The sequence below is a fragment of the Drosophila gunungcola genome (assembly GCF_025200985.1).
Source record: "Drosophila gunungcola strain Sukarami chromosome 2R unlocalized genomic scaffold, Dgunungcola_SK_2 000027F, whole genome shotgun sequence".
Classification (NCBI taxonomy): domain Eukaryota; kingdom Metazoa; phylum Arthropoda; class Insecta; order Diptera; family Drosophilidae; genus Drosophila; species Drosophila gunungcola.
Genome location: NW_026453175.1, coordinates 442,145 through 469,039, shown reverse-complemented (window position 1 = coordinate 469,039; position 26,895 = coordinate 442,145). Strand labels below are relative to the sequence as shown.

Below are 26,895 nucleotides of genomic sequence, written 5' to 3'. Positions count from 1 at the left end.
CCCCGTTTGAGCATATATTCGTAAGCAAGTCTAAACCCAAAATAGTTCAATACCGAGTATATTTATTTATTTGTGCGTTGTTTGCTTAAAATTTTTAAAGTGAAGCATAGCAAGTTCCTATTCACTCACTTTAAAGTCACTGTGAGCCAGTTTGTAAGCTGCCAGCTCTATCCGGACCACGTCCATCCATCTGTCCGAATGTCCAGGGCGGGCGTGCATTAAAATTTATTATATAAGCCAACATAGTCGCCGTTGCAGTTGCAGCTTCATCTGCCGACGCCGCCGCTGCTGCCGTTGCAATCTTTTAAAAATCTCGCGTACTCATCAACAACATTTCAAAGTGTACGTACATCAAAGTGGACTAGCCCCTGACTTCCCCGCCTAACAGTTGTACATGGAAGGTGTATCGCATAAAATCACAAAAAGCTATCTAAACAGGAAACCCAACAGCAACGGCAACAGCAACAGCAGCGGCAACAGCAGTAGGAGCAACATCAACGGCAGCAGCAACAACAACAACTATGTCGTTGTTGGCGGCGTCGAGTAAATTAAAACAAAACGTTGTCGTCGTCTCCTCCTCCTAAAGAGTTCCTCGGGCTTTGCGACTGATCCTGCCCCCCATCCAGCCCCTGGATACCTGTTGTTTAGATGTTCTACTGCTGCTGCTGCTGCTACTGGACTGCTCCTCCTGGCTGTCTGACTATGTCTGCTACTGTCTGCTGTTTTGTTGCCTTAACACTTTGCACAAATATTATTATGTATTATGATTTTTCGCCATGTTGCTGTGCTTGCTGCGGGGTGGTAGTCACAACTTTGATGGATTGCACGTCTGTCGTGAAGAACTCAACTTCAACTTCGACTTCAAACTTGGCTGAGTGAAATGGCAGCCACTTTTTTTATTTTCGTTAGCTGGGCGTGAGCAGCAGCAGCAGCATCAGCAGCCACAGCAACAACAACACGCAGCAGACACGACAACAACATCAAGATGAACAGAATTTGAAGGTCAGATCCGAGATGGTTTTTTGGGAAAGTCTCGCCGGAGCCGAAAACGTTGTTTATTAGCATCAAATTTGGGAAGCTCAGATGTGGGACGGAATAAAAGAGATACTTGAGTGTCTGGGAGCACTTTATGTAAGAGCTTTATCTAGCAGTTGCATGAAGTTGCAGTGGGGAATGCATTTTGAGTAGGAATAACATCCACAATTGTATTGTATCGATTGTGTATCGACTTATAGCAAATACTTGTGAATTTATCTGCTCAATTAAAAAGTCAGTGAACATTAAAAGGTTAAAAATTGATTCTGTTCGGTCTTTTATTCCGGTCCTTAAATTTTAATTTTGTTAAACATTTTATTTTGAAATCTACTTTTTTTAGTATAATGCAAGTTTTTTAATATGAAACAAAACATTCCTTTAAAAATTCTTTATCTTTATAATTTTGTAATGTGCTTAAATATGTTTTTCGATAAATCTTTTCGGTTTTTCGTCATTCATGTCTGACTGTGGGTCTCTTTTTTTTGGGACTACACATCTGATTTTTACCCCCACTCAAGTGCAATGGCAGAGCAAACAAATAGTTTTGAAGGCAAGCAATTCGATCATCTCCGACGCCTATGCATTTCAACTAGGGCGCGTCTGAACCATAAACCCAAAACTGAAAAAAATGACTAAAGATGGAGCCAGTGATGAATTCGACATTGGAGTGCCAATCAAGGGAAATGCTGGGCTCATAAAACGACACGAAAACTTTGTGTAAATCAGGCATGATTTCTCGATTAACAGGAAAAGGGCCCAGAGCCCAGAGACCAGAGCCCTCGATTGATTAGTCACGCCTCTTAGAATTCCAGCAAATGCAGCTGCACATCCCAAGTGCTTAGCAAGGCGGTGCCAAAGACCTGAGCAAACAGAATTCAAATCGGAATCCAAAGCGGCAATTAAGCGGACAAACGAGTCTAACAATGGAAACGACGGCCATAAAACAGCATGTGCGCATATATGCAAACTGCGAAACTGCAAAGGAATCTGAACCACAAAAGCAGCAGGTGCGCAGCTGGGGATCAGCAGCAGCAGTGAGAGCAACATGTTTACCATAATCACAATAATTTTCAACTCAACTGGACACAAGTGGCACAAACGGAAACAACGAGACCAAACCTCAGTATGTGCCAGTAAATGTGCCATAAAACGGGGGAAAGGGGACTGATCGAAGCCTCAAATTGTTGATGGACCATCGACGATCGACGATGGACAAAAGAACCAAACTGAGAAAGAATAGCGATTGAACAGGCAAATCCAAAGCTATTGCTGCCACTAATGATGGTTTAGTATCCACAAGACACTTCAAGCTTCTGCGAGAATTATCTTCATTTGTATTTTCCTTGGCCTTACTTTCTCCCCTGAGTGTTCTATCAAGTGGAAAGATTGTAAAATAAAATAATATGCTTTAAAAACGATTCTCCACCAATTTGCATTGCTTGAAATTAATCTGAGTAGCTATAAAATTTATGGACGAATAAATATAACTACTTTATTGTGCTATTTTAGTGAAACACATTTTTAATTAAATAAATGAAGTATTCTAGTCTATGTCGTTTTCTTTTGAAATCTTTTCATTGAGCTACCTACACTATTCTCCATTTAAGCTAGTAGTCTGCTTTAGTTAATTACTTCTTTCCAGGAAAAGATTCTCTAGTTCACCTAGAGCATCCATCAATATGCATTATGATTACAGAAGAAAGAAAAACTTTGTTTGCAGCCGTGTCATATTTTTTTTTTCTGTCAGCTTCTTTCTGTGAGAGCCTTGTCCTACTGAAATAATACGTTTCTGTGGAATTTCACCCAATCTCTAGATCAGTATCGATCCATGGCCAGGCTTTCGTTCTCGTTAAGACATTCCGTATCTTTCAGGTCGGCTTCTTTTCACTTCTGGCCATTGTGCAAATTACAAAGCCATGTCCAGGTGATTGACATGCCACGTAACGGGGCAAGAACCAAGGAAGAGCCACACTCGGGCTGACTCACATTATAAAGCCATAAAAATAACACCTTCAGCTGCTGCATCGGGCGAAGACAAAGTGGCATCCATCACTGGGAAACGTTTTTCGGACGGGGGGCCACACGCAGCGATCGACAAGATGCAACGACAAAAAAGCCAAACTAATTACATGCCAAGTAATTTTAATACCCACAGAAAGAAGTTGCCCAGTGCAATGAGCACTCGCGCAGCAGCAGCAGCAGCAGAAGCAGCAGCAGAGGCAGCAGCAACATCAATGCGAGATGCCAGGAGCAACATCAACGCGAGGAGCAACAAACACGTAATGTGGCAAACAGAAAAAGCAAAGCAACAAAAAGTGGTGCAAGTAAACAGCATGAGGGCCAATGGACTCGCAGCAGCAGTCGCATCATCATCACAACCAAGTCAGTTCAGTGGCTGCTGTAAATGGCCAACAACTCGGGCTTGACCCATGGCAAACATCTGCTTCGACTGTTGCTGCTGGCTGCTCTGATATTGCTGCTGCTGCTGCTGCTGTGTTTGGGTGTGGAACAGGAAGTTTGCTTCGCTCGCTTTGATATGTAAATTGTGCCAAATCAATGCTCTGGCTCTTAGCCTGCTGCCTGCCTGCCTGCCTGCCTCTCAGCTTTTCTGCCCAATGTGGTAATTAAAATCGCTGGCCAGCAAAAAAAGAGTAAGCAGCAACAAATACTCGATGGCATTAGTATGCAACTCTCACTCGGAGACAGCAGCAACTGCTGGCCATATAAGCGCACTGAAAAGAAAGGCCAACGTTCAGTGCTCAACAAAACAATTTACCAAGTTTGGCCTAAACGGCCAGTGACAGTCCGGCGACAACAACAATTGCAACTGTTACGGCAGCAACATCCTCATAGCGAGCATAGCAACACGTGCGTTGCCTTTTGCAACTGCAGCAGCAGCCACCGCTGCATTGAAAGGTGCTTGGCCACACTCAAACAATTATTGTTTTTATTTCTGAAACTTATTTTGCAATATTTTAGAAAACATTTTAAAATAACGAAAATATTTTCAGCGTTTTGGATATGATAGACACTGAACCCAAGTTTGGGAAATTGTTTTCTAAAATGTACAAAATGTAAGCCGAATCTTTAAATATATATATATATATATAGCCAAAATAATTAAATGCCAAGTAAGTTAATTGATAATGATATATCAAAATTTCCTTCGATTTTAGAAGGTCTTCCATTTCTTAAGGTTAAATACATTTTTAAATTTTTGATAAAATAGTTTTAAAAATACACACTACCTTTTTTTAAATTCAAAAATTCTCTATATAAATTACATTTTGTAGTTTATATTTTAACCTTAAATTTGTATATAAATATGTTTTTTCTATGATGATGGTCACAAATTTCTATGATTTAAATTATTTAATTTGCAACAAGGCAGACACATTATTAGAAATGTTGTTATTTGACATACAAAAATTGTTTAAAAGAGTCCATATAAAAAGTAGGTAACTATTACTAAATCCTTTTCTTATTTTACCAATTCAACTTTCATGAAATTTATAAACATAACCGTTGTTTTATACATTTTAACAAGAAAACAAAGTGTTGTTTCAAATAAAACACTTTATTAGAATAATTGAATTTCCAAGAAAAACTAAACAAAATCATTATTACGTTCAAGCTTAAAGGCTATTGTAACAGGTTTTTTTCTTTGAGTGCAGGCAACTTTGATGTTTTTCGCGCGAAATTTACTAACGGCAACGTCGCAGGAGCAACAACATTAACAACAGCAACATCATCAGCGGACAGAGCAACTAAAACGCGCGTGCGCAACATTTGCCACAAATGGAGTTATCAACCAAATGGGTCTTCATCGATATAAAAATTGATGAAGCGCTCTTCTCGGAGGCAAAACTTTGGCTTGGCCAGCATCCTGAGAGATTGCAGGCAGCAATTTTCCAAGGAAATTGCTTTCGCCCCGAGTGGTGCGTGTTTTGCTGCCGGGTTTGCTGTTGATGTTCCTGCGGTCTTTGGAGACTTATTTTTGCTTGTTAGCCTTTGCCAGTGATTTGTGTTCTTAGCTAATGAGCAGCTATCAAAGAAAATGTCCAATAAATTATGGCCCCAAGAGCAGCACATTTACACAGACGCAACAAAAGTGAAAGGAAAGTGACAAAGCCCGTACGTATGTATTTATTGTTTTAGAGTCGTGGAATTTGTGGCTGGCTGGTGTGTCGTTGTTTGCCTGACACACAAAATCATTGAGGTGTCAAAAGTGAGCGACAACATTTACGAGTATGTTTGTTTCCTAACCGAGGGCCCGAATTGCCGCAATAAACCTGGACCCACTCGGCGGCCATCGGCGTAAAGATGTTGACAGAGATCCGACACAAAGTAAACTTGGACCTGCTAATCTGCAGGGATAATGGCGGGGAATGTGCCCTCTTGTTTACCTTTCACTTTTCAACCCGGCTCTTCTTAGGACTACACACTTCGCCAACGGAGAGGGATCGCCAAAGGCACAGCTGCAACATGCAACACATTCCCCGACTGCGCATGTGCACTCATAATTGAGGTTCTCAGGCGGTTCAGTCGCATTCTAAACACTCCTTTTGCACTGCCGTCAAGCATTAGCCACGGAACTATGGCCAAATGAGTTGAACAACCTCGGCAGACGGCTGAATTGGCTCCAAAAGAAATTGTCATTTCAGAGCGTCGCCATAGCTGTTGTGCAGTCAGAACAAGTTAAAACAACATCCAAATTAACTAAAAAACATTACAAGTATTATTAAGAAGGTTAGTAAAATCAACGAATTATATGCCAGCTAAGTTCATTAGAAAAGCTCAGAAATTATGATGTTTAATATGAAATATGAATATCAAATGAATATTACCCAATGACATAAATTTAGTTTATAAACTTGTTTTTTCAAGTCACTTTTCTCGAGTTCAAAATTTCTACTTCTTAGTAAAAGTCCCATTCAAACTTATTTTCCATCACCTACAGGATCCGCGGTCTAAAAAATAATTCAAAACTTTTATGTTTCGCCCAAATAGTGTGGCTTTGGAACAACCTTAGTGTTTCTTTTGCTAAAATAGACTTTTAATACATCACTTCATTATACAAAAGTCGTTTGACATTCAAGTTAAAAACTAAGGTTTTTCACAATTTCTCCAATCTTTAAGCGCCATCTTATTACAATTTTATTTTACCAACTGATTTCGAGCCAGGAGGCTAAGGATCATCATTCACCGAACTTGATCCTGATGGTTCAGACTCAGCGTTAGCCGCAATTTAATTTAAAACTAATTGAGGCGCACAGTCGCATTCTACTTTTCCACTGCCGTCATGCATTAGCTAATGACAAGCCACGGAGCTATGGCCAGGTGGGTTGAACAACCTCCGCAGTCGGCTCACTGGGCTCCAAATGAAATTGTCATTTCAGAGCGTTGCAGTTGCAGTTGCTGTTGCTGTTGCTGTTGATGTTGCTGTTGTGCAGTCAGAACAAGTTCAAGGCATAATTGCTACAAGCAGAGACATGGGCTGGCAGCAACATTGCAGCATTGCAGAATTGGCCGCACTCGTGTGTAATTGTCGTGGCGGATCAGTCGCAACACCTGATTAAGTGAAGCATCACATGGCTGTTGCTGTTGCTGTTGCTCGTTTTTATTGCATCACATGTTGCTGGTGTCGTGTTGCGAGTGGCGAAGCCCGCAAGGATATGGCGTCCTGTCACTGCTTGTCAGCAGCAACACATGCTGCTGGCGCCAGTGCAGCGGCAACAGCAGTGAAAGTATTAGCTTACAGGCAACAGTTGTTGGCTGGACATAATTGAGCAGTTCTTTTCGGAGTTTCTGCTTGTTGTGGGTGTATGTCCATCATCAAAATCATAACTGCAAGCCTGCTGTTGCCGTTGCTGCTGCTGCTGCTATACTGAAATATATAAAGTCAATAAAACGAACCCTTTGTTACATAAATTCCAGGCCTTACGACTTTCAATATGAAGGTGTGGCAGTGGATTTGTGCTGATAAGCTCACTTGTTCCATAGTTTATTTTTGATATTCTTTAGTCTGAATAATATATCATTTGCTATTAAATTGGTACCATTTCGTGTAAATGTTAGAATTGCCTAGTGTACAAAGTATACTTATATAAACTATCATACCAGTGAATTTAGTTTATTTTTAACACAACGATTTTATGTATAATCTTTCGGACTTTTGTTTGGGTGCACCGTTGTTGCTGCTGCGGTGCACCAATTGCTAAATGTTTGCCCGCAATTAAAAAAATTACATGTACGTGCTGCGGCAACGACAAAGTTGCTACCAGCCAGCAGTGCATCAGCAACATTAGCCGCAGCATAGTTGCTGATAGCATTGATTAGAATTTTTCCCGCCTTCCTTTTTCGCTTCACTTTGTAAGCGCATATGTGTTTGCCGCAGTTAGTGTCTGTGCGAGCAATTTTCCACAGAAGGGACACAAAATATGTAATCATCTGAGGTACAATGGATAAAAAATCAAAAACTAAGAAGCTAAAAAATTAAACTAAATTATTCCGGTCAAAGCTACATATTCGAAAAAGTTATTTTTTTATAGTATTTGATGTTGAAACACAAATTTTAGCCAAGAAAAAAATTTTAAATACTAATCGTAATTAATTAAATTTAAGGCTGAGAATTCCCAGAGCAATCTAAGATGATCATAAGAATATAATTTTAAGAAAGTATTCTGTTACCATTTTTAGCCCAATGTCAACCATGGTGCCTTACACACTGTAATCGGCAACTATTGCTGCATGTGCAACTGTTGCTGCAGCCGCATCTTTTTTAATAAAGCGCGTAATCGTAAAAACGCTAATGATACGATTTTTGCAGCAATGTGATGATTAAATGTTGCAATCGCCGTGGGCTCATTCCCTCCCCACCTGGTCATCTTCATCTTTTCAGATGGCAACCGTAGAGGCCTTGCAGATAAAGCTCTGGGACTGGGACTGATACTGGGCCTGAGACTGAGACTGCGACTGAGACTGTGTCCAAGACGCAGCTTAATTAGCGTAGAAAAGGGCGCAGCCAAAGACATGCATCAAACTACTGCAACAACAACAACAACAGCAACAGGGCGAGGAGGTGGAGTTGCAGCAGGTTTTAGTGATCTGTCATTGCCGGCAAGAGCAAGAGCAGCAGCAATGGCAACAGCAATGGCAACAGCAATGGCAACAGCAACAACTAAAAATAGTTGCACACGTGCATGAATTTCGGACTATTAGACGTAATAGCTGAATGCATCATAATTTACCTTGACATTTAGACCAATGTCTGCGCATGCCAAAGTTAATTGCCAACGAGCGACATGCAACAGCAACGGCAACGGCAACAGCAACAGCAACAGCAACGCAACGGCAACGGCAGCAACACAGCATAACAACGACAAGAGCAACATCCACATCAACAACTATGCAAATGGTTTGCTTACACGCCTGCATTTTGATTAGGTTAACTATTTATAGCCATGCGATGCGGCATCAACGCCGGCAACATTCCAGTCCGCGTTTTCCACCAGCGGATGAGTCACAGAAGAAGCAACACTTTGGGATAGTCATATTGATATGCTTAATTAGCTGGAACAGCGACCACTGGCTGGCTGTTTCCGATAATCTTCTTGCACTGGGCAAACAGGTGCCACCTGAAGGTCAGCCACTTTTCAGTGCAAGACAGAAAATTGCCGGTTTCTAGTGGCTGGCTCGCTTCTAGCCGCAATTCAGTTTTGATTTCGGAGTGCAGAGCAGTTAAAGTTTTAATTGGCGCCCGAAAAGTGCTTAAAGTTCTGACAAATCAGACAAGATTCTGTTTTTTTTTTTTTTTTCATTTTCATTTTGGGCTGCCTTCTTGGCAGCAAATTAAAACGAAAATGAAAACTGAAAACTGAACGCATGCGCCAAAGTCACCGACGCACCGTTCAAGGCAGCCGCTGGGCAAATGTTTTGGTTTTCGGTTTTGGTTTAGGTTTCGTTCGAACTGGTCCGCTCCGTCTGGGGCCCAAAACTTCGACTCCGACTCCGACTGCGTCTTGGTTTCGGCCTGGCCAACTTGGCAACCTTTAAAAGAATGCGGACTTGCCAGTAGTAGACACACTCACTCGCACTCGCACTCACACTGGGCCATGTAGGCGCTCGGTAGATAGGCCATATCGAATATATATATATATATATATATATATATATACGTGTGCTTCTATATGTAAGGCATGCACAGAAAAAATAACTCAAAATGTTTGTGGCAACAAAAGGTAACAACTCTTGCGCTGCCCCGTGATAAAGCCACCAAGTGGGGTGTTCAAGTAGTTTTTGAAGTACGGCTTAAGGTTTCTAAATTTAAAAATAATGAAACTATTAAAAATTCTCAAATTTTTAGGGAATGTAAAAAAGTATAAATACCTATTTCAAAATAAAAATTTCTATTCTGAATTTTTTTTTTAGCTTGCGTCATTAAAATGGGTTGATTTAAAAACATTTTTTAACATCAAAATTGCGGAAAACTTACACTTCTTGTGTTTTTCTCAAAAAAATTAAAAAGTTTCTTGGAAAATAACAGTGTTATACCAGTAATTTTAACATTTTCCCAAAAAATTTAGCTGGGAGCTTAAAAAAAATCCCCAGCTTAGAGTTCTCCACACTTCTGATGAATTTTTTCTGGAAACCCGTGGAGCAAATGCATTGCCGCAATTGTTGGCGGGATCATCTGAATCAGTGTGCGTTGGAGTGTTTCTGTGAGTCAGTGTGTGTGTGTGTGTGTGTGTGTGTGTGTGTGTGTGTGTCTGTTGGCAGTTGCAGTTGCCACATGCCGCATGCCACAGCTGTGGCAGCCCGGCTTGTTTACAGGAATTTTACAACTATGCGGTGGCCATTGGCGGGGCAGCCGGCTCCTCCAGCGGAGTGGGTTTAAAGGATGGGGAGAAAATGTTGTTATTACTTATTAAGAAAAAAATAACACCGAGCGAGGGCAACTAAAATAAAATAAAATAAGTGCAGAGGGTGAAGGGTGGAGGGAAGGGGTCTTTTGAAAGGCCATCGGCTTAGCCTTGTCCTTGTCCGACTGAAAGACAGTTTAAAAAATAGTTTAGCAATCGTCAGCCCCGCGGACAGAGAGTCACGTTCTCGCTGCCCACTCCCTGGAGCCCTTAAGCCCTGGATCCCTGGATCCCGATCCGATGGCACTCCACTCCATCTAGTCCGCATCATCGTCATGCGGTAATGAGCCAAGTGAGGTTCTTGGAATTGCGCCAGCGGCGCGTCCTTGAAACTGGTTTCGCCCCATAAACAAGACGACCATTTGCCTGGATATCGGACTCCATAATGCGGCTGGAAACTATGACTATGACTCGGACTCGGACCCTGGCTGCGCATCCGACTCCGATTCCATCTTCTGGCCATTAAAATTTTGCACTATTAATTAGACAGCACACAGGAAATTTACGGCAATGACCTCTCACAGACCAATTAAATGCACATTACGACAACATATTGTTCAGTTCCAAACCGCAGGCCCATGCTTAAAAGCGTCCATAAAAATCAGAGAGACAAGTCTCAAAGCTTCTGATAAAATTAGCGAAATTATTACTGAACAGTAGCCGGAGGAACTGGCGATGGCGCATGTTTTAAGCGGAGGAGAGGGGATATTTATTGGGGGATATACACAAATAGACGGGGGTCATCGTCAAGTCGAAGAACCAAAGAAGCGCCGAAGGAATGGCGGAATCATTTGATTTGGCCAACAAGCAGAGGGCAGTGGTTTTAATTACGATTAAATGGTATTCAAATTAAATTCTACAATCAAATCATTAGATTTGTATAATTAAATAAGCTTGTATTTAAGCTTAATTTATTATAAGTCCTACAAAATTTAAAAAGTTTTAGGAACCATAACTATAACCTTAAAAATTGTAATGAAAGTCTTAAGTATTAGAGTTGGATATGGAATATTCGCTCTTTATACACATTTTTCCAATATAAAGTTTATATTATAAACTTTTCAAGCTTAAAGCAATAAATGCTTCCGAACTATTTGACTTCTCTGAACGCTTAACGTTTGTTAAATGAGATAAGGTATTGCAAAACATTTGAAGCTTAAGCTCATCTAGCTCGTCGTACTGCTATTAAGCACTTATCTTAATGGCTAACATTGATAGTTTATAGTACTCTGATATCACAGTGCAGTAAATAAACTTACACACGAAAAAAAACACAAAAACGGACGGACATGGTTAGATCGACTCTCCTAGTGATGCTAATAAAGAATATATTTTCTTTATAGGGTAACAGATGTACCCTTTACTGCGTTGCAAGGATTTAAAAAGGAATAATAAAAAAAATGTAATCGATGCACAAAATATTTTAGTCAAAAAAAAAAAACATTTTTTGGACATGCTGATATATTTTCTATATACGGGTATTTTTATAATTCTAACGCCAGATTATATTGATCACCACTAAAGATTTTTGTCCATGTACAAAATAAGACCGCCGATGCACACGCACATGTCACATCAATTAGCCGCACCGAGGGCCACAAGATGCGGTGATTGCAGCTGGCTAACTTAGCTAACTTGGCTAGCTAGCTGCGGCTAGCTGGGCAGCAGGCTCGTAAAACATCAAATTAACTTTGACTAGGTTGGCTTATTTGAAAAGTAAAAGGCAGTTGGGTGAATTGGCCATCTCCAGTTGTGGTTGCGCTGCGGTTGAGTGGTTCAATGCCCGCCCGGCCACCCACTCGACAGCTGTTGGCTGACCTTCGCCGCCTGGCGTTGACTTTCCTTGATTTGCACGCTAGTCACAAGTAAAAATGTTGAGCAAATATTGCCATACCAGCAGTGGGTAAAAACAAAAGCCCCGGCGACTGAGCAAATATTATGTAAGACCACATAAAACAGGTATGTACATATGTACAGAGTGTTTTCGGTTATTTATTATTGCCGTCTGATAATCACCTTTAATGCGTTTATTGAACCGATAAGGCGACAGATCCATTAGCTTACGGGGAAGTGCCGTCCAGCTGATAAGCGGTTGATAGGCGAGGGGAATATTGGCATTTATTTTTAGACAACAAACTACTCTATAAATAGAGCAACCGAGCTGTGAATTCATCACAACCGCTCTGTAAATAAACCCATTGAGCTGGGAATTAATCATCGTCTTGCAACTGTTATCTGGAGCATTTCCATTTCCATGTCAAAGCCAAGAAAGTAGGAAATCAATAGTCATTCATTGGCCATGCTATTTACTAAAGTTGCTGTGGCAGCAGCAACACTTCAAAATTTGCTGCAATTTGCGTTAATTATACGCTCCGTTGGACGAAAAAAGCAACAGCAGCGAACAAATAGGGAATGTCGATGGAGATTGCAGACAAATTTTGGGCCAAAAAGAGCTCTACTCTAATTTCGCGTTTTCCGATAATTAACCCACAATTTTCTTTCAATTGCAGTAACAACAGAAACAGCAACATAGTATGCGTCTCTTCAAAACGCGCAAATCCACGGACACCTACAGCACACTAGCCGCTCAGCAACAACAGCAGCAACAGCAAGCCGACAGCAGCAGCAGCAGCAGCATTTGCCAGAATAGCAGCAACAACAAAGGTCACACGCCAGCAACATGCAGCAACCGACTGAACAAGAGCGTTGTGAGCAGCACCGCAATTTCCTCATCGCTGCCTGATCTGCATGACAAGTCGCCCGTCATGATACTCAGCTGCACCACCCTGACCAGCAATGGAGCCACCGCCACGGCAGCGGTCACAGCAACAGCCACCGGCACAGCAGCAACATCTGCCGGCGGTCTGCAACAGCTGCAGCAGCATCAGCAACATCAGCAGCAACACCAGCAGCAACCGTTACGCACGGCCACGCCCACATGTCTACTAAGTGGACGGCAGACACCATCGGCCATATCGGTGATGTCGCTTCAAGAGGCCACAAGTTTGCATCGCCAACAGCAGCAACAACAGCAACAACAGCAACAGCAGCAACATCAGCCACCCACCATCTACGTGCCAGTGCCCACGAAACTTGGCAGCAATGTCAACACTGGCAGCAACTCGGCAACACTGCTGCTGAGCTATGGCAGCACCAACAGCATTGCCACCTTGCAACACCAGCAGCAGCAACACGCTGCCCAGTACCAGCAATATGTTGCCCAGCGTCTGCACGCCGCTTCCAGCAGTTGCTTGTACGAGAAGGGGGCCAACGCCAACGGGGGGGCGGGCAGCAACAAGAGCAGTCGATCCCTGACCCCCAACGGTGAGTAACACCTTGCACTCTAAACAAAAACTTTAAATTACCCTTGAATTTCCGCCAAAGGTTATTTTATAAATTAAAGGAGATTCTTCTGTTAATTTGTTAGGTCAAGACTTTTTTGTATTTGTCTATTAAAAAAAAAGCATGAATAAAAAGAATATAAAACAGAATATCCAAGATAAGAATTATTTAAAAAAAAACATTTTAAACAAGTAAATATATAAAAAAATTTCTAAAAAACCCTCCTTCTATTTAATGAAGACCGATGTGTCTTAGAACTTCAATTTGTTCCAAAAATTTTTTTTTTTTTTAACATAAGAATTAGTTAAACATGAATGAACTTTTTTAAGTTTGTGGAGTGTTCTAAAATTTACATTTCAATACATATATTTTAACATACAATCATTTTAAAGATAAGATGCAAAATATGAAAATGTTCTTAAAAGATAGAGCCTTAGCCACAGAAACCAAAATAGGTATAGTTTTGAAAATCATTCAAATGCGATGAAATTCCGTGTTGCACTATGTATTTCCCACTAAATATCAAATTAAAACAATGTTATCAGGGGTATTCTTCCAAAATCCCAAAAAAAAATTTAATTTAAATTTGACCGCCTCGATTGTTCTTAAGTTGCAAAAGAGCTGGCTGTAAAATATACTTAAAAGTCTAGTTTTTGATAAGAACCAGAGCTCAAAAAATAAAATCCTTTCGCTATACCCCAGTTAATCGCAATTTACTCTGTTCTAAAATTATTTAAAGCTGATACCTGATATTAAGTACATTTTTATTTCCGAATAGCTAGATTTTATTGTTAGCTGAAAATGTCAAAGGTAAAAAGGTGCAATCATTTATTTGCCAATGGCAATGGCTTTCCATTTCTGACGTCTTGGAGACTTCTTTATAGAAACTCATGCCATTTAGCACACAAAAATGTCTAGCTACATTGTTGCGGACACTGAGCAAGACATGCGATCCGTCAGGTGATGCCGTCCTGATGTAGAAAGTGGTTTTATCATCACAGAAATTCACTAGTTCTAGCCGGTGATCGTTCCATTCCTCAACCACCCACATACTACAATTGTTATTGGCGCCCAAGATCAGTTGTTTTTCAGTTGCCACATACAACATCTCCGTTTTGTGTTGCAGGCATACGGTGCGACTTTTTAATAATATCCTCAGAGATCTTGGCAAACTCTGCCACATGTTTTGGACATCATTGTTCCATACTTCTGGTTCATTTCTTTGGAGTTTCGCCAATTCCAGGGCAAAGTTTGATAGAAGAATCCCATTCATGAGCTGAGATCGTCGTAGGTACCAATAGTAGCTCATCCACAGCCTCAGCTTGAAAGCATTTCCGGGACTAAGTTGTTGTTGCACTTCTAGTAGCGATTTTCCATCCTCCAGCAGGTGCGACCAGGGAATATTCCATGCCACTCGCTTCTGCTGTTTACTTTCCAAAGTCAAACTCATTTTCGTAGTCCAATTATCCCAATCCAAATGACTGCCATTTAGTTGTTTGACCACAAGTTCAACCAAAGGTCCGTATATATCGCCACTAATCACTGCTTGAACTGGACTTAAAAACGAACTTAATCCCAGTAATAAAATGACTGAGATGTGGACGACCATTGCGATGGAAAATCTTAATTATACTGATCTATAAATTCCTTATTTGTTCTGATTTTACTGTGGCATTTCCTGAAATCTCATCCTTATCGCCCGCTCTCGTGATAATTCCCGCAGATTTCAGAGGGCCAATGGCCTGGTACTCGTTTCCTGGTTTCCTCAAACAAAACTGAGACCCCTTCCTTCTCCACAGGTCACCTGCCCGACTACAAATTGGTGACAGCGGTGCCAGTTGTTGTCCTGGACGATGAACACAAATCGAGCTCATTGCCATCCAACGAGCTGAGTCGCAGCAGCAACAGCAACAGCAACAGCCATGACGTCAGCAACAGCAACTCACACACTGGGAGCACCGCTTCATTGGCCAGCACCACGAGGAATGGTAAGTACCATGGCCAAAAATAGAACCCAAATCCGGGAAAATGTCTGGAAATTGATTTTCCCATCAAGTGGCGGCGCCTCGAGTGTTTTCCTCTACGGAACTTATTTTATTTTCGACAAAAATGGAAAGGGAACTCTCCTGAACAAAGTTGATGGGGAAAACGATGCCATAAATTATAGGCCTGCTGAGAGTTTGTTGTCAGCCAGGTATTAAGAGCTCAATTTAGAGCACATTTTAATTGAAACAATTAATTTCCGAGGCTAAACATAGGAGCCAGCACTCCCAGTGCTTCCGTGTTTAGCGGAGTGTAAATCAGTGCCAATCAGTTGCAATTGTCATCGATACGATGCGTGTTTTGTCGTATGCCACACACTTCCACTCCCAAATACCGTATTGACCCGATTTTGCCGCCGTAATGCGATCCGATGTCTGCAATTGGAATTCGTATTGTTTTCAGCTCGGCACGAGTTGGAAGTGAAGAGGACTGGGACTGCCTGTGGTCTCGCTTTTCGCGGTGGAACCAAAGGCCTATACTTAGCGCGAAAATATACAAAATCAATAAGGGAATATGTTCTGTTCAGTAAAATTAGCTTCTTAATTCATGAAAAGAATGAGCAGACAATAGTTTATCTGCCGATTTCCCCTAAAAATGTAGTTCCAATTTCTTGTTATACATATTATAAAAGCAGTTACCAGCATATTCCAGAATGGTGTATGATATCACATTTTAAACATATATATGTTATTCTCAGTGTATTATAGCTCCCAGTCAATAGCCGACAAAGTGTGACAAAGCCGGGCATTATATGCTATTCAGTGCAGTTCAGTTAAGTTCAGTTCAGTTCACTTTACTTTGGTTGAGTTCAGTTTAGTTTCAATGATTCGCACAAAGAGTATTTTACTTATTTTTGCCGGTTATGTGATATGTGATTGAGGTCTAGCGTTTTTCAGATGGGTGGAGTTGTGAAAAAAAAAATGGTATGGGTATTGGAGCCAGCTAGTTAGGTAAGCGAAGAAATGAGGGCAGGAAGTGGCTGATGAAGTGATTGGGAAATCAAAATAGAAAAGCCAATAAAATATGGCAAAAATATGAGCAACGAAAGAAAGCAAGAACCATCTATCTATATACCGATTTCACTTTTCCACTGCTGTTCTGACGACCGCAGAGCGTCATTATAGGCCGAGTTATAGCAAACGGCAATCCCAATAATGTTTTCTACCCCTCATCGGCAACCGCAAAACGTTTGATGATTGCATTCTAAGATGCCGGCCGACAAATGCGGCCAAACAGCTGCAAGTCGGGCCAGAAGATATGGCTGGTTTTATCAGGTGCCGCTCGAATCTGCAGCTGTTGCACCGCAAGATTCATTCATCTTGGGGCTGTAGCTAAAGCAGAAGCTGTAGCCACTCCAAAGCCACTCCAAAGCCACTCCAAAGCCACTCCAAAGCCACTCTAAAGCCATCGCCATCGCCATTGCATGCCAAAGTCGCATTCTAAGTTCGTTGAGCTTTTGCCGCCTCTAATGCCGGACTTAATTGGCTTTAATTAAAGTTTTGCCAAGTGTGCCGCCGCCTCAAGGTCAATTAATGTTTATAAAGACCAGATATAGCTAAATAAACATTTATATTTTCGCAATTGTAAATTGCTTTCATCGAAAGCCAAGGAAAAAGCGTCGAAAAAAGATGAGAAATCAATAAAGACTTTGCGCCCCTCTATCACCATAAATGCTATAATTTTCCCGATCCAGTTGATGTTCGAGGATGGCTTTAGCTTCAGTTACAGCTTCAGCTTCAGCTTTAGCTCCTTCCCATTTGATGCTGTTTTTGCTGGCGCTGCACGCATGCGCATTTATTGTGGATTATCGCTTATTACATGTTCCCGCCGACTTGGTTTCAAAACCGATTATCGATCTCTCACTGCCCGCCGACTCCATTCCGTTATGGAAAACCAAGTCTGCCGCGAGGAATTCTCCCCAGTTCGCATTGGCACTCGTACGTGAGATATTACTGCATGCCATCTGCACTTGGTTTCTGCCCGATTCCCAAACTGATTTCGATTCTGATTCTGATTCCGATGATGATGTCGATGTCGATGTCGATTCCATTTGATCTGAAAGTGGCACAAAGTCGCGGCTTTTGCGTGAACATTTGCATAAAGTAAAGTACTCAAGTATTCCGCCTTTCCCATGGCTTTTGGTTATTGAACTTTTTTGGGGCACTTTTATATGTTTTTGTGCGGGATTTTCTGATGCATATCAATTGAGATTGAAATAATGGTATTTTTTGCATGCTCATGACTCTTAAAATGATTTATTATTTTTGTTTAAAATAAACCCTTGTTTCTTTAAGAAACCGCATTCTAACTAGCACATTACATTTGAGATCAACAAATTCTAATAAAAATGTATTTGTAATTTGTTAACTTAAAAAGTCATTTCAAAAAAGTTAAATCATATTAATAAACGATTTTTTAAGATTTTTTATTTTATATATATCTTGTAAATATTTAGTCAGTTACTAAGAAAATAAAGTATGTTTTGCAAGTAAACTTAGATTTCTGGGACTATCCTCTGGCAACTCTGGAAAACTCCACTTCATCCTTCACAAACCCCTTTTCCTCCTCCTCTGGACCACTTCAGATGTTCAGTTCTAAGATTTGGTTCCAGCTCTCTGGGTCTCAAATGCTTTTGCCTCAACATCGCTTGCATGTCAGCCGGCAAAATTGCAACAAAGCCATCTCCGCCTAGCGACTTTTTGGGGGGAGAATGGAAAACTGGGGGGGGGGGGGAGGTGTAATCGGGCCTCTTGGCTGGCGGGCATTTGACACCGTCTTGAAAGTTAAGTGGGTGTAGAATTTGTGGCATGTGGCCGGCGGTGACTGCAGATGGAGATGGGGATGGAGATGGAGATGGGGAGGAAAACCGGCAGAGTCTTTTGGAGTGTGGCTGAGGTTGTCATATAATTGATGCCCGCGCGCCGTTTGCTATTATTGTTTAACACTCTGCTGCCGCTCCTCCCATCCAATCCAATCCCATCCCATCTCATCCCATCCTGTCCTGCCCCCCATTTCCTTGGCTTGTGTGATTACAATGGTGAAAACTTTAATCAAAGGCGAACTCGGTCAGGCCTTGGGTGGAGTTGTGCCGTTTGGAACGGCTGTCAACCTGCATTGGCTCCGGATCGGACCACCCCCCTCCCAGCGCCTCCTGATCATCATCATCACCATCACCATCACCATCACCATCATCCTCATCCTCATCCGCGTCCGCTTCCCGGCTTCCAAGCCACTGCGCCCACACATGGCCGGAGCCAGGGCAATTTGAACGGACCAAGGCCCGCGGCTGGGCTGCGGCTATTAAACAACTTTGGCACGAGTCAGCGAAAGAAGCTGGAGAATGGCAGAGATGTCTCACAGCAGACCCAGTGACCACTGGTTGGAGGCAGTGACTCAACGGCAATGAAAAAAATCATCTGAGAGGGATTTCACCACAATTCAATATGACTTTATCTTCCAGCTCTTTTTATATTATTCACACAGTAGAGGTTTATGATTTATTTAATCTAGTTGGTTATAACGTATGACAAGTCGAAAAAATAAATACTGGATTAGCAAAGATGAAATACTTTTTATCAGGAAATAATTTCAATTCAGATCAAGGGTATAGTTATAAAATCATAAACCAATATTTAAGGTGCTTATGAAATGAAGACGTTTTGTTTATTTTAAAGCATTTTATTAAATAAAATACATACAATTTAAAATACATGTCAGATCATACATTATAGGTCACCATGATTGCTTTTAAGCCAAAGTTTTCGGGCCACGAGTTGTGCTTGTAATGCTATGCAAACATTTTAAGATCAGTGATTTCAAATTTGACATCATCTTGCAAGGAATTGTTTTTTGTAAGATTTAAATGGCAGTTTTAATTATTTTTTTTATTGGTACCTTAAAATCATTTTAAATTTACATAAAAATGCTTAGTTTTTGTCGTCCAGATGCTATTCAAATAACGTGTATTGAATCCTCGCAGTGAACGCAATCCTGCGCCAATGAAGTGGGCTAGTCAGTGACCTGAGTCACTAGCTCGCATCACTGGTCACGGTTTTGGGTAACAGCTCCCCGCCCACCCACTCGACCATTCCGTTTTGATGGAAATAGTTTTGGAAATTTTATTGGGTAGCCGTATAATGCGCTTTGAAGTCAATGGCAATGCGAAGCCTTCTTGATCCCTCGAATCTTTTGCTGTTCATGTTTTATGCTAATTGTTCGTAAATGCCCCGTCCCAGTCCCAGTCGCCGTCCTCGTCCCGCTGGCCCACCACCTCATCTTCGGGCGATAAATATGGAACAAGCGCATAAATTTGTTTATTAATCAGATTCGAAGAGGAGCGTTCTAGCGCCCAGTCTGTTTGCTTCTTTAAGTGTTTGCAATTGCTGTTAAGGCCCGAACGTTAAAATATTTTACGATGTTATTAGATATGCATTGGGCGATGGGCAATACGAGTCCATTTAATGATTGGTTATGCTCTATTAGTAATTGAGGTGTGTTTACTGCTCAATAGCCGTGCGGAATCACGATCGTTCGATGACCAAGAGATGCTCATCGGCGCATCTATAGAATATTTCTGTTATGGTCTTATCTGTGGGATTATTTAATTTATTTTTAGCTCTGTTTAGTTTAATCCGAACTATAGCCATCAAATTTATAATGGATTTGGGGATTCGAATTTAATAGGAACCATTTGAATTTGAAATCTGCTATCATAGTAAAAACTTTTAGCTTTCTTAAAACTTTGAGAATCGCAGAGAGGCACTAAATATTTGAGTCTAACTTATTAAATATGACGATCTCAGAGCTCTGACCCAGCTCCATTACTTATCAAAGGGCTTCACCGTCACTTAAGTTCGAAAGATCTTTAGGGCTTTTTGTGGGGAGAGATCCAACCGCAAATGCCTTGAAATCGGATGCCTTTTCACAAACACGTGGCAGGCCGGCTGATCACAATGCAGCTGGAGTGCTGAAGTGCTGGATTGTTGGATTGTTGGATTGTCATGGGCCATGTCCAAGATCAAGTCCATGTGAAGCCCTGTCCATGGACATTTCTCATCTGTCAGGTCAACTGCGGCGACTTGTGGCGAGGCGTTGAGATTTATTGAAGTGTTATAATTAAGTTAGAAATCGCTTTCTGATTGCAAATCCTCTGCTCCTCTTCTTTTTCCCTTCTCCCCTCGCAGTTTTTACCTGGGGCAAGCGCATGAGTCGCAAACTGGATCTGCTGAAGCGCAGCGACTCGCCCGCCGCCGCCCACAAATCGCACTCGGATCTGCGGAGTCTGTTCCACTCGCCAACGCACCACAAGAGTGGATCCGGTGGGTGCAGCGGACCCAGTTCGGCGAAGCCTTCGCCCTCCTCCACTGGTGGCCAGCAGAACAGCTCCAGCTCCAACTCCACGACCAGCACCCTCAAGAAGTGCAAGTCGGGGCCCATCGAGACCGTCAAGCAGCGTCACCAGCAGCAGCAGCGTCACCAGCAGCAGCAGCAGCAGCAGCAGCAGCAGTTGGCCCAGGAGGTGAGCCAGAGTGCACAGTCCACGCCCACGCATCAGTTCCAGGCGGCCGCCCGCCCACAGAAGGCGCTGAAGAACTTCTTTCACCGGATCGGGTCCACCGGCATGCTGAACCACCGCTCCCACAATCTGCTGAAGGCCTCGGAGGCGTCTCAGCAGGCCACGCCGGCGGCCACCACGCTGTACAGGAGCAGCTCCACCAGCCAGCTGTCCAGCTGCTCCTACGTCAAGTGCGACGATCCCACCGAGGGCCTCAATCTCCACAGGGAGCAGCGGGAGCAGCGCCTGCCGCGGATTGCCAGCCTGAAGTCCAGCAGCTGCGACGACATAGCCAAGGTGAGCAGTTGCCTGACGGCCAGCACAAGCGGTGCTGACAGTGCTGCCGGCAGCCTGGCATCTCCTCCCAGTGGAGCAGCAGCTGGCGGAGCAGGGGCAGGAGCGGCTGCGGCAGTAGGAGCCGCTGCCAGTGGCCAGCACGATCCCTCGCGTCGTGGGGCCTTTCCGTACGCTTTCCTGCGGTCACGTCTCTCCGTCCTGCCCGAGGAGAACCACGGCAACGGACCGGGCCACCACCTCAAGCAGCAAGTACAACGGCAGAGGGAGCAGCATCAGCAGCATCAGCAGCACCAGCAGCATCAGAGGGATCTCCTGCAGCAGGAGCAGGCCTCGTCGCCCCTGCCACAGCGACGATCCCCCGAACAGGCGATGCTGAGCAACGTGTCGCGCAACGACAGCATCACCTCCAAGGACTGGGAACCACTTTACCAAAGATTAAGCAGTTGCCTGAGTTCGAACGAGTCCGGCTACGACAGCGATGGGGGTGCGACGGGTGCCCGGCTGGGCAATAATCTGAGCATCTCCGGCGGAGATACCGAATCTATTGCCTCGGGCACGCTCAAGCGCAACTCGCTCATCTCCCTCAGCTCGTCAGAGGGCGTGGGCATGGGCATGGGCATGGGTCTAGGCTTGGGACTGGGAATGGGAATGGGAATGGGTGCGACGACTCCGTCGACAAGGAACAGCAGCATCTGCAGTGCCCCCGTCTCGCTGGGTGGCTACAACTACGACTACGAGACGGAGACCATAAGGCGGAGGTTCAGGCAACTGAAGCTGGAGCGCAAGTGCCAGGAGGACTACATCGGCATTGTCCTGTCGCCCAAGACGGTGATGACCAACAGCAATGAGCAGCAGTACCGGTATCTCATCGTAGAACTGGAGCCATATGGCATGGCACAGAAGTGAGTATCGAGAGAATAAGGGGGAGAAATTAAAGCTATCTTGGGTTTTGAAATCACTCACGAAGATGTCTGAAAGTATGCAGCGATATTTTTTAGTCTGAAAATCTGATGAATTCGTTCCGATAAACCACGTTCTGTTTTTTGCTGCATACTTTTAGACCCACTCATAAGTTATCTCAAAAGTTACTTTTAAAATATTCAGAAAAATAATTCTTGTTTACACAATTTGACTGTCACTAGTGATTGGTATCTTAAAAAATAGAGAACAGCCGCCTCAAACGCATGTAGTCATTTTTCTTTAGATTTTCTTAAACCTATTCACCACATGAAATTCCTTGTGAAAAGAGGTCAACACATCTACTAAAATATTCATAACTTGTGTTTTACTTATGATATGACGGAAAATTCAATGCAAATATAAGCAATGGCATTTAAGCAATTTAATTTAAGAGTCCTAATAAATAGGATCACACACTCTTGAAGATAACTTAAATTAAATCTTAAAATGTTTTTTCTCAAACCGCGTTAAAAACAAAATTAAGTATATAACAAGCTAACATTTTTTTTTTACAAAGAAGCCTGCACTTTTTACAAACTTACACTTTGGTATCACGTGTTATTTATTTATTTTATACTTACATATTTTACACACTTTTTTTAGGGACGGCCGCCTTCGTCTGGGCGATGAGATCGTCAACGTGAATGGGAAGCACCTGCGCGGTATCCAGTCCTTTGCGGAGGTCCAGCGCCTGCTGAGCAGCTTCGTGGACAACTGCATCGACCTGGTGATCGCCCACGATGAGGTGACCACGGTCACCGATTTCTACACCAAAATCCGGATCGATGGGATGAGCACGCAGCGCCACAGGCTCAGTTACGTGCAGCGCACCCAGAGCACGGACAGTCTGGCCAGCATGCAGAGTCTGCAGCTGCAGCAGGAGAGGATCCAGGGCCAGAACCTGGACCAGGACCAGGACCAGGAGCCGGATGGCCAGGGCGAGGATCAGTGCGATGCGCGATCGCTGGCCAGTGTCAGCACGCTGCCCACTCCGATGCCGCTGATGCAGCATCGCCGGAGCTCCACGCCGCGTCACTCGCTGGAAGTTGGTGGGCCGGAGCACGAGCTGCTCCGGAGGCGGGCCCGCAGCTCCTCAGGTCAGCGCAGCTTGGCTCTAACACCGACCCCGCTGTTTGCCAGCAGCAGCAGCAGCAGCTGCTCCTCCTCCCCTAACCACCGGTTGCTGGACAGGGAGAACGACCCCGCTAACGACACCGACTCCTATACGCCGGTGTATGCAAGCCGGGCGGCGAGCGTGTGCGTGGCCTCCTCGCTGGCGGACGACGAGAAGTGGCAGCTGCTGGCCCGGAAGCGCTGCTCCGAGGGAGCCGCCCTGTCCGCGGCCCCCAGCAGTCCTCAGCAGTTCGGCCAGCGCACCCACTACGCCAGGAACTCCATCAACCTGGCCAACTCGCACTACCGCTCGCTCCGGTTTGCCCACTCGCGGCTGAGCTCGTCGCGCCTCAGTCTGTTCATGCAGGCCCCGCCTAACAGTCTAACCGTCGGGGACGGGGCTAACTCCCCATCCTCCACAGCCACAGCCACAGACACCACCACCACCACTGATCTCACTAACCAGCGGCAGCAAAATCAGCAACACCAGCAACAGCCACACCAATCACTGTACATCAAGCACTCGCCAAAAAGCGTCTCATTGTTCTCGCCTAATCCCTATGTTAACGCCTCATCCTCATCCTCACCAGCATCAGCATCAGCATCGGCATCGGCAACCACATCCACATCGGCGGGAGCAGGCTCATCGCTGGCCCCGCCTGCCGCCGCCCTAATGCATCACAGGCCATCGCTGCCGGTGGCCAAGCTAACCATACGCGACGAGGAAATGGCGGAGGTCATACGCGCGTCCATGAGCGAGGGTGAGAATCAGTAACCCAATAAACCACTAAGTATCCCAAAAGACTTGATTAAATATCATTAGCAATTACCTTAAATATTTGAGACTATTAAATGGAAATAAGTGATAATGAAAAGCTATTCCCTTTCAACTAAAATTACTGAAAATGACTAATACAAAACTGATAAGTTAAAAACAAAATAATACAGAAAAGCTATTTCCCAACTTGATACATGGGTATATATTCCAATACTAAACAGTCTTTAAAATTCCAGGAAGTGGTCGTTGCACCCCAAAGACTATTACCTTCTTCAAGGGACCTGGACTGAAATCTTTGGGTTTCAGCATTGTGGGAGGTCGCGATTCGCCCAAGGGCAATATGGGAATCTTTGTGAAGACCGTGTTTCCCTCGGGTCAGGCTGCCGATGATGGCACACTGCAAGCGGGTAAATTTTTAATGAGCAAACAAAATTACAAAACTTAAACTAAAATTAATCCCCAACAGGCGATGAGATAGTGGAGATCAATGGCAACTCTGTGCAGGGAATGAGCCATGCTGAAACCATAGGACTCTTTAAGAATGTTAGAGAAGGCACCCTTGTGCTAAAGATCTTGAGAAGAAAGTAAGTACAGCATAGCTGATTACTCTTATATACGAATCTAACGTTCCATTTTTTTGTTTACAGATTGCAGAAGGCAAAATCAATGGGTTGCTAGTTAATACCCAATTTGACTTATCCCGATGATAATACCTGATAAACTGCATTGCTTAATCCCCTTAATTGTTAGCTTCATTAATTAAGTGAAGTCTTTTTTCGTAATCGTACAAAGCCCCTTGAAAGAACTATACTTATATACAGACTCTATATATGTAGCACCTACAATCCAAAATAGTATGTAAGCAGTTATATGGAGTTACAATTTTAAATTATTTACTCATTCTAGACTAGACTAAGGTTCGAAACGTTGTACAAGATCTAATACATACAAGTGAAATATATATACCTGAAGAGCATAATACACTTGAATATAAGTTTTGTGTTCTTAAAAGTTTATTACAGCTAATCCCCCGTTGTCGTTTCATTCTTGACAATCAGTCGTTGCTTCTTTACAAAATGTTCTATCCGATTCTCCAAGCTCTCTGTTAAAAAAAATTAATTAGAAAGCCTTGTTTATACTATATATTGGAAATATCTACCACAACGTTTGCGTTCCAAGAGCGGCTGATATTGACGTGGTTTGACTGAATCCTGCAGCAGGATTACTTGGGCCAGAACCTTCTCTTTGGGCTTAAAATTCTCCTCTAGTAAGCTTTCTAGTTGTTCAAGCACATTTTTTATCATGGTGCTTTTCACGCTAAATTGCGTCCACTCGCATTGAGTGTTTTCAATAAGCTTTTGTAAATTTTCCTCATTGTAAATCCAGTTCGTAAGATCGCGGTCCTCTTGGTGATCAGAAGCATCCGATCCTTCGGTTTCCTCCGTGGCTGTATCCATGGCCTCTTCATTTGCATCTCCGCCAGCAGGATGGTTTACACTTCTGGTGGTCTTGTCTCGAAAATCACAACGGAAGAGGTTCAAGGGCAGACCAATGGCTGGTGTGTACTGAGGCTTGCAGGGATTGCAGTCCACATCAAGCAGGTCGCTAATAACGCTTGGTTTCTCCTTTCCCTGACCAACAAGTAAGAGCACTGCCATGATGCAACGAATCTGGTGCCAGAGGAAAGCATTGGCTTGGATCTCTAAGTAGTACATGTCGTAGCCTTTGAGAGATATGAATAGAATAAGTGCGGATTCATAGAGGTTAGATATGGATTTAACACCAGTACTTACCTGTATTTGGTAGCCTCTCCTCACAAGCTTGCACCCTTGCTGATTGCAAGTTTCTTATATACTTGGTCACTCCGTTGTGCACATCCATTTTGCAGAAATTCCTAAAGTCCGCATGGCGTACTAGGAGATTGCAGGCTTCCTGCATGGCAGAAATGTCTAGATCACCCTTGGGGAAATAGTAACGATAGCTACGCGAAATGCAGTCAAAACGAGCACTGTAAACAGGACTACGGAGTGGCATCCAGGCCACACACTGAATGTTCTTGGGCAGCACTCGATTCAAGAGTCCACAATAGTCGATCTCGGATAACAGAGCATCGGGATTCAGTTGAGTTTCGGGCGGGTGCTTGCTGCGCAGATCGATGGAGATCACCTGGCAGAAAGCACTCACCTCCTTGTCGGTGCGTCCACAGCGGTGATAATTGGAGCTGGCGCGGGATTCGATGAGGCAAGTGCGGCTGAGAGCACGGAACAAGTTGGATTCTAGAGGAAGGAGAGACAATTTAATACAAATTTACTACCAACTAGGTGAGGAATATATACCTATGGTATCATTGGAGTCCTCCTGGCATGCAAATCCCTGATAGTCCCAACCAAAGTAGGTAATTTTCAGCAAAACATGTCGCCTGTGGGCACTGAAAGGGAATCCCATAAAGCTTTATAAATCTACCAAATGAACAACCACTTACCTGCTCCAATCGAACTTTCGTTGTTTCTGCATCTTGCTGGATATCTTTGTCTCCTTAGAGATTTTCTCTTCCGCATCTTTTTCGAATAATACAGAATATTCCTCATCGTTTTTGTCCTGTTCAGTTAACTTTTTCTGTAGCAGATTCCGCAACTGAAAGTTGTAGGCCTCCAGTTGGACAACCTTGTCAATAAGCTCCGTTTGGCTCAGTTTTTCCAGCGCCTCCCGGGGCAGACATTTTAAACGTTTATTTATTACAACCCTTTTGTCACTTGTTGCGCTCATTTCGGACGCAAAATGCAAATAAACAAATTGAAAGCTACACGTGAAATTCGAACAAGCTGTTTGCCATTCACAACGAAACGCGGGTA

General features: G+C 43.3%; 3 protein-coding genes across 9 annotated transcripts in view; 1 reads left to right on the top strand and 2 right to left on the bottom strand.

The window, feature by feature from the left end:
* LOC128256607 (uncharacterized) overlaps window positions 1-24,907 on the top strand; it is a 44,770-nt gene extending 19,863 nt beyond the window's left edge. For 6 of the 7 annotated variants that reach the window (XM_052987087.1, XM_052987088.1, XM_052987089.1 and 3 more), the window contains 7 exons: window positions 12,467-13,280; window positions 15,098-15,286; window positions 20,525-22,094; window positions 22,756-24,026; window positions 24,280-24,450; window positions 24,510-24,627; window positions 24,691-24,907. In XM_052987087.1, coding sequence (XP_052843047.1) covers window positions 12,491-13,280; window positions 15,098-15,286; window positions 20,525-22,094; window positions 22,756-24,026; window positions 24,280-24,450; window positions 24,510-24,627; window positions 24,691-24,721 — 4,140 coding nt within the window. In that variant the 5' untranslated portion in view covers window positions 12,467-12,490 and the 3' untranslated portion in view covers window positions 24,722-24,907. Of the gene's footprint in view, window positions 1-12,141; window positions 12,228-12,466; window positions 13,281-15,097; window positions 15,287-20,524; window positions 22,095-22,755; window positions 24,027-24,279; window positions 24,451-24,509; window positions 24,628-24,690 lie in introns of those variants that run through there. The other variant, XM_052987092.1, reaches the window with a different exon arrangement.
* Window positions 13,705-15,034, bottom strand: LOC128256610 (uncharacterized). Its single transcript, XM_052987095.1, has one exon. The coding sequence runs from the start codon at window positions 14,905-14,907 to the stop codon at window positions 14,077-14,079; it is 831 nt and encodes a 276-aa protein (XP_052843055.1). The 5' UTR covers window positions 14,908-15,034; the 3' UTR covers window positions 13,705-14,076.
* Window positions 24,908-25,016: 109 nt separating the features above from the next.
* On the bottom strand, window positions 25,017-26,893 carry LOC128256608 (tRNA pseudouridine(38/39) synthase). Its single transcript, XM_052987093.1, has 5 exons — window positions 26,526-26,893; window positions 26,380-26,471; window positions 25,837-26,319; window positions 25,203-25,766; window positions 25,017-25,145 (listed from the first exon to the last, which is right to left on the bottom strand). Exons 1-5 carry the CDS (start codon window positions 26,807-26,809, stop codon window positions 25,066-25,068), a joined length of 1,503 nt encoding a protein of 500 aa, XP_052843053.1. The 5' UTR covers window positions 26,810-26,893; the 3' UTR covers window positions 25,017-25,065.
* Window positions 26,894-26,895: the final 2 nt, after the last annotated feature.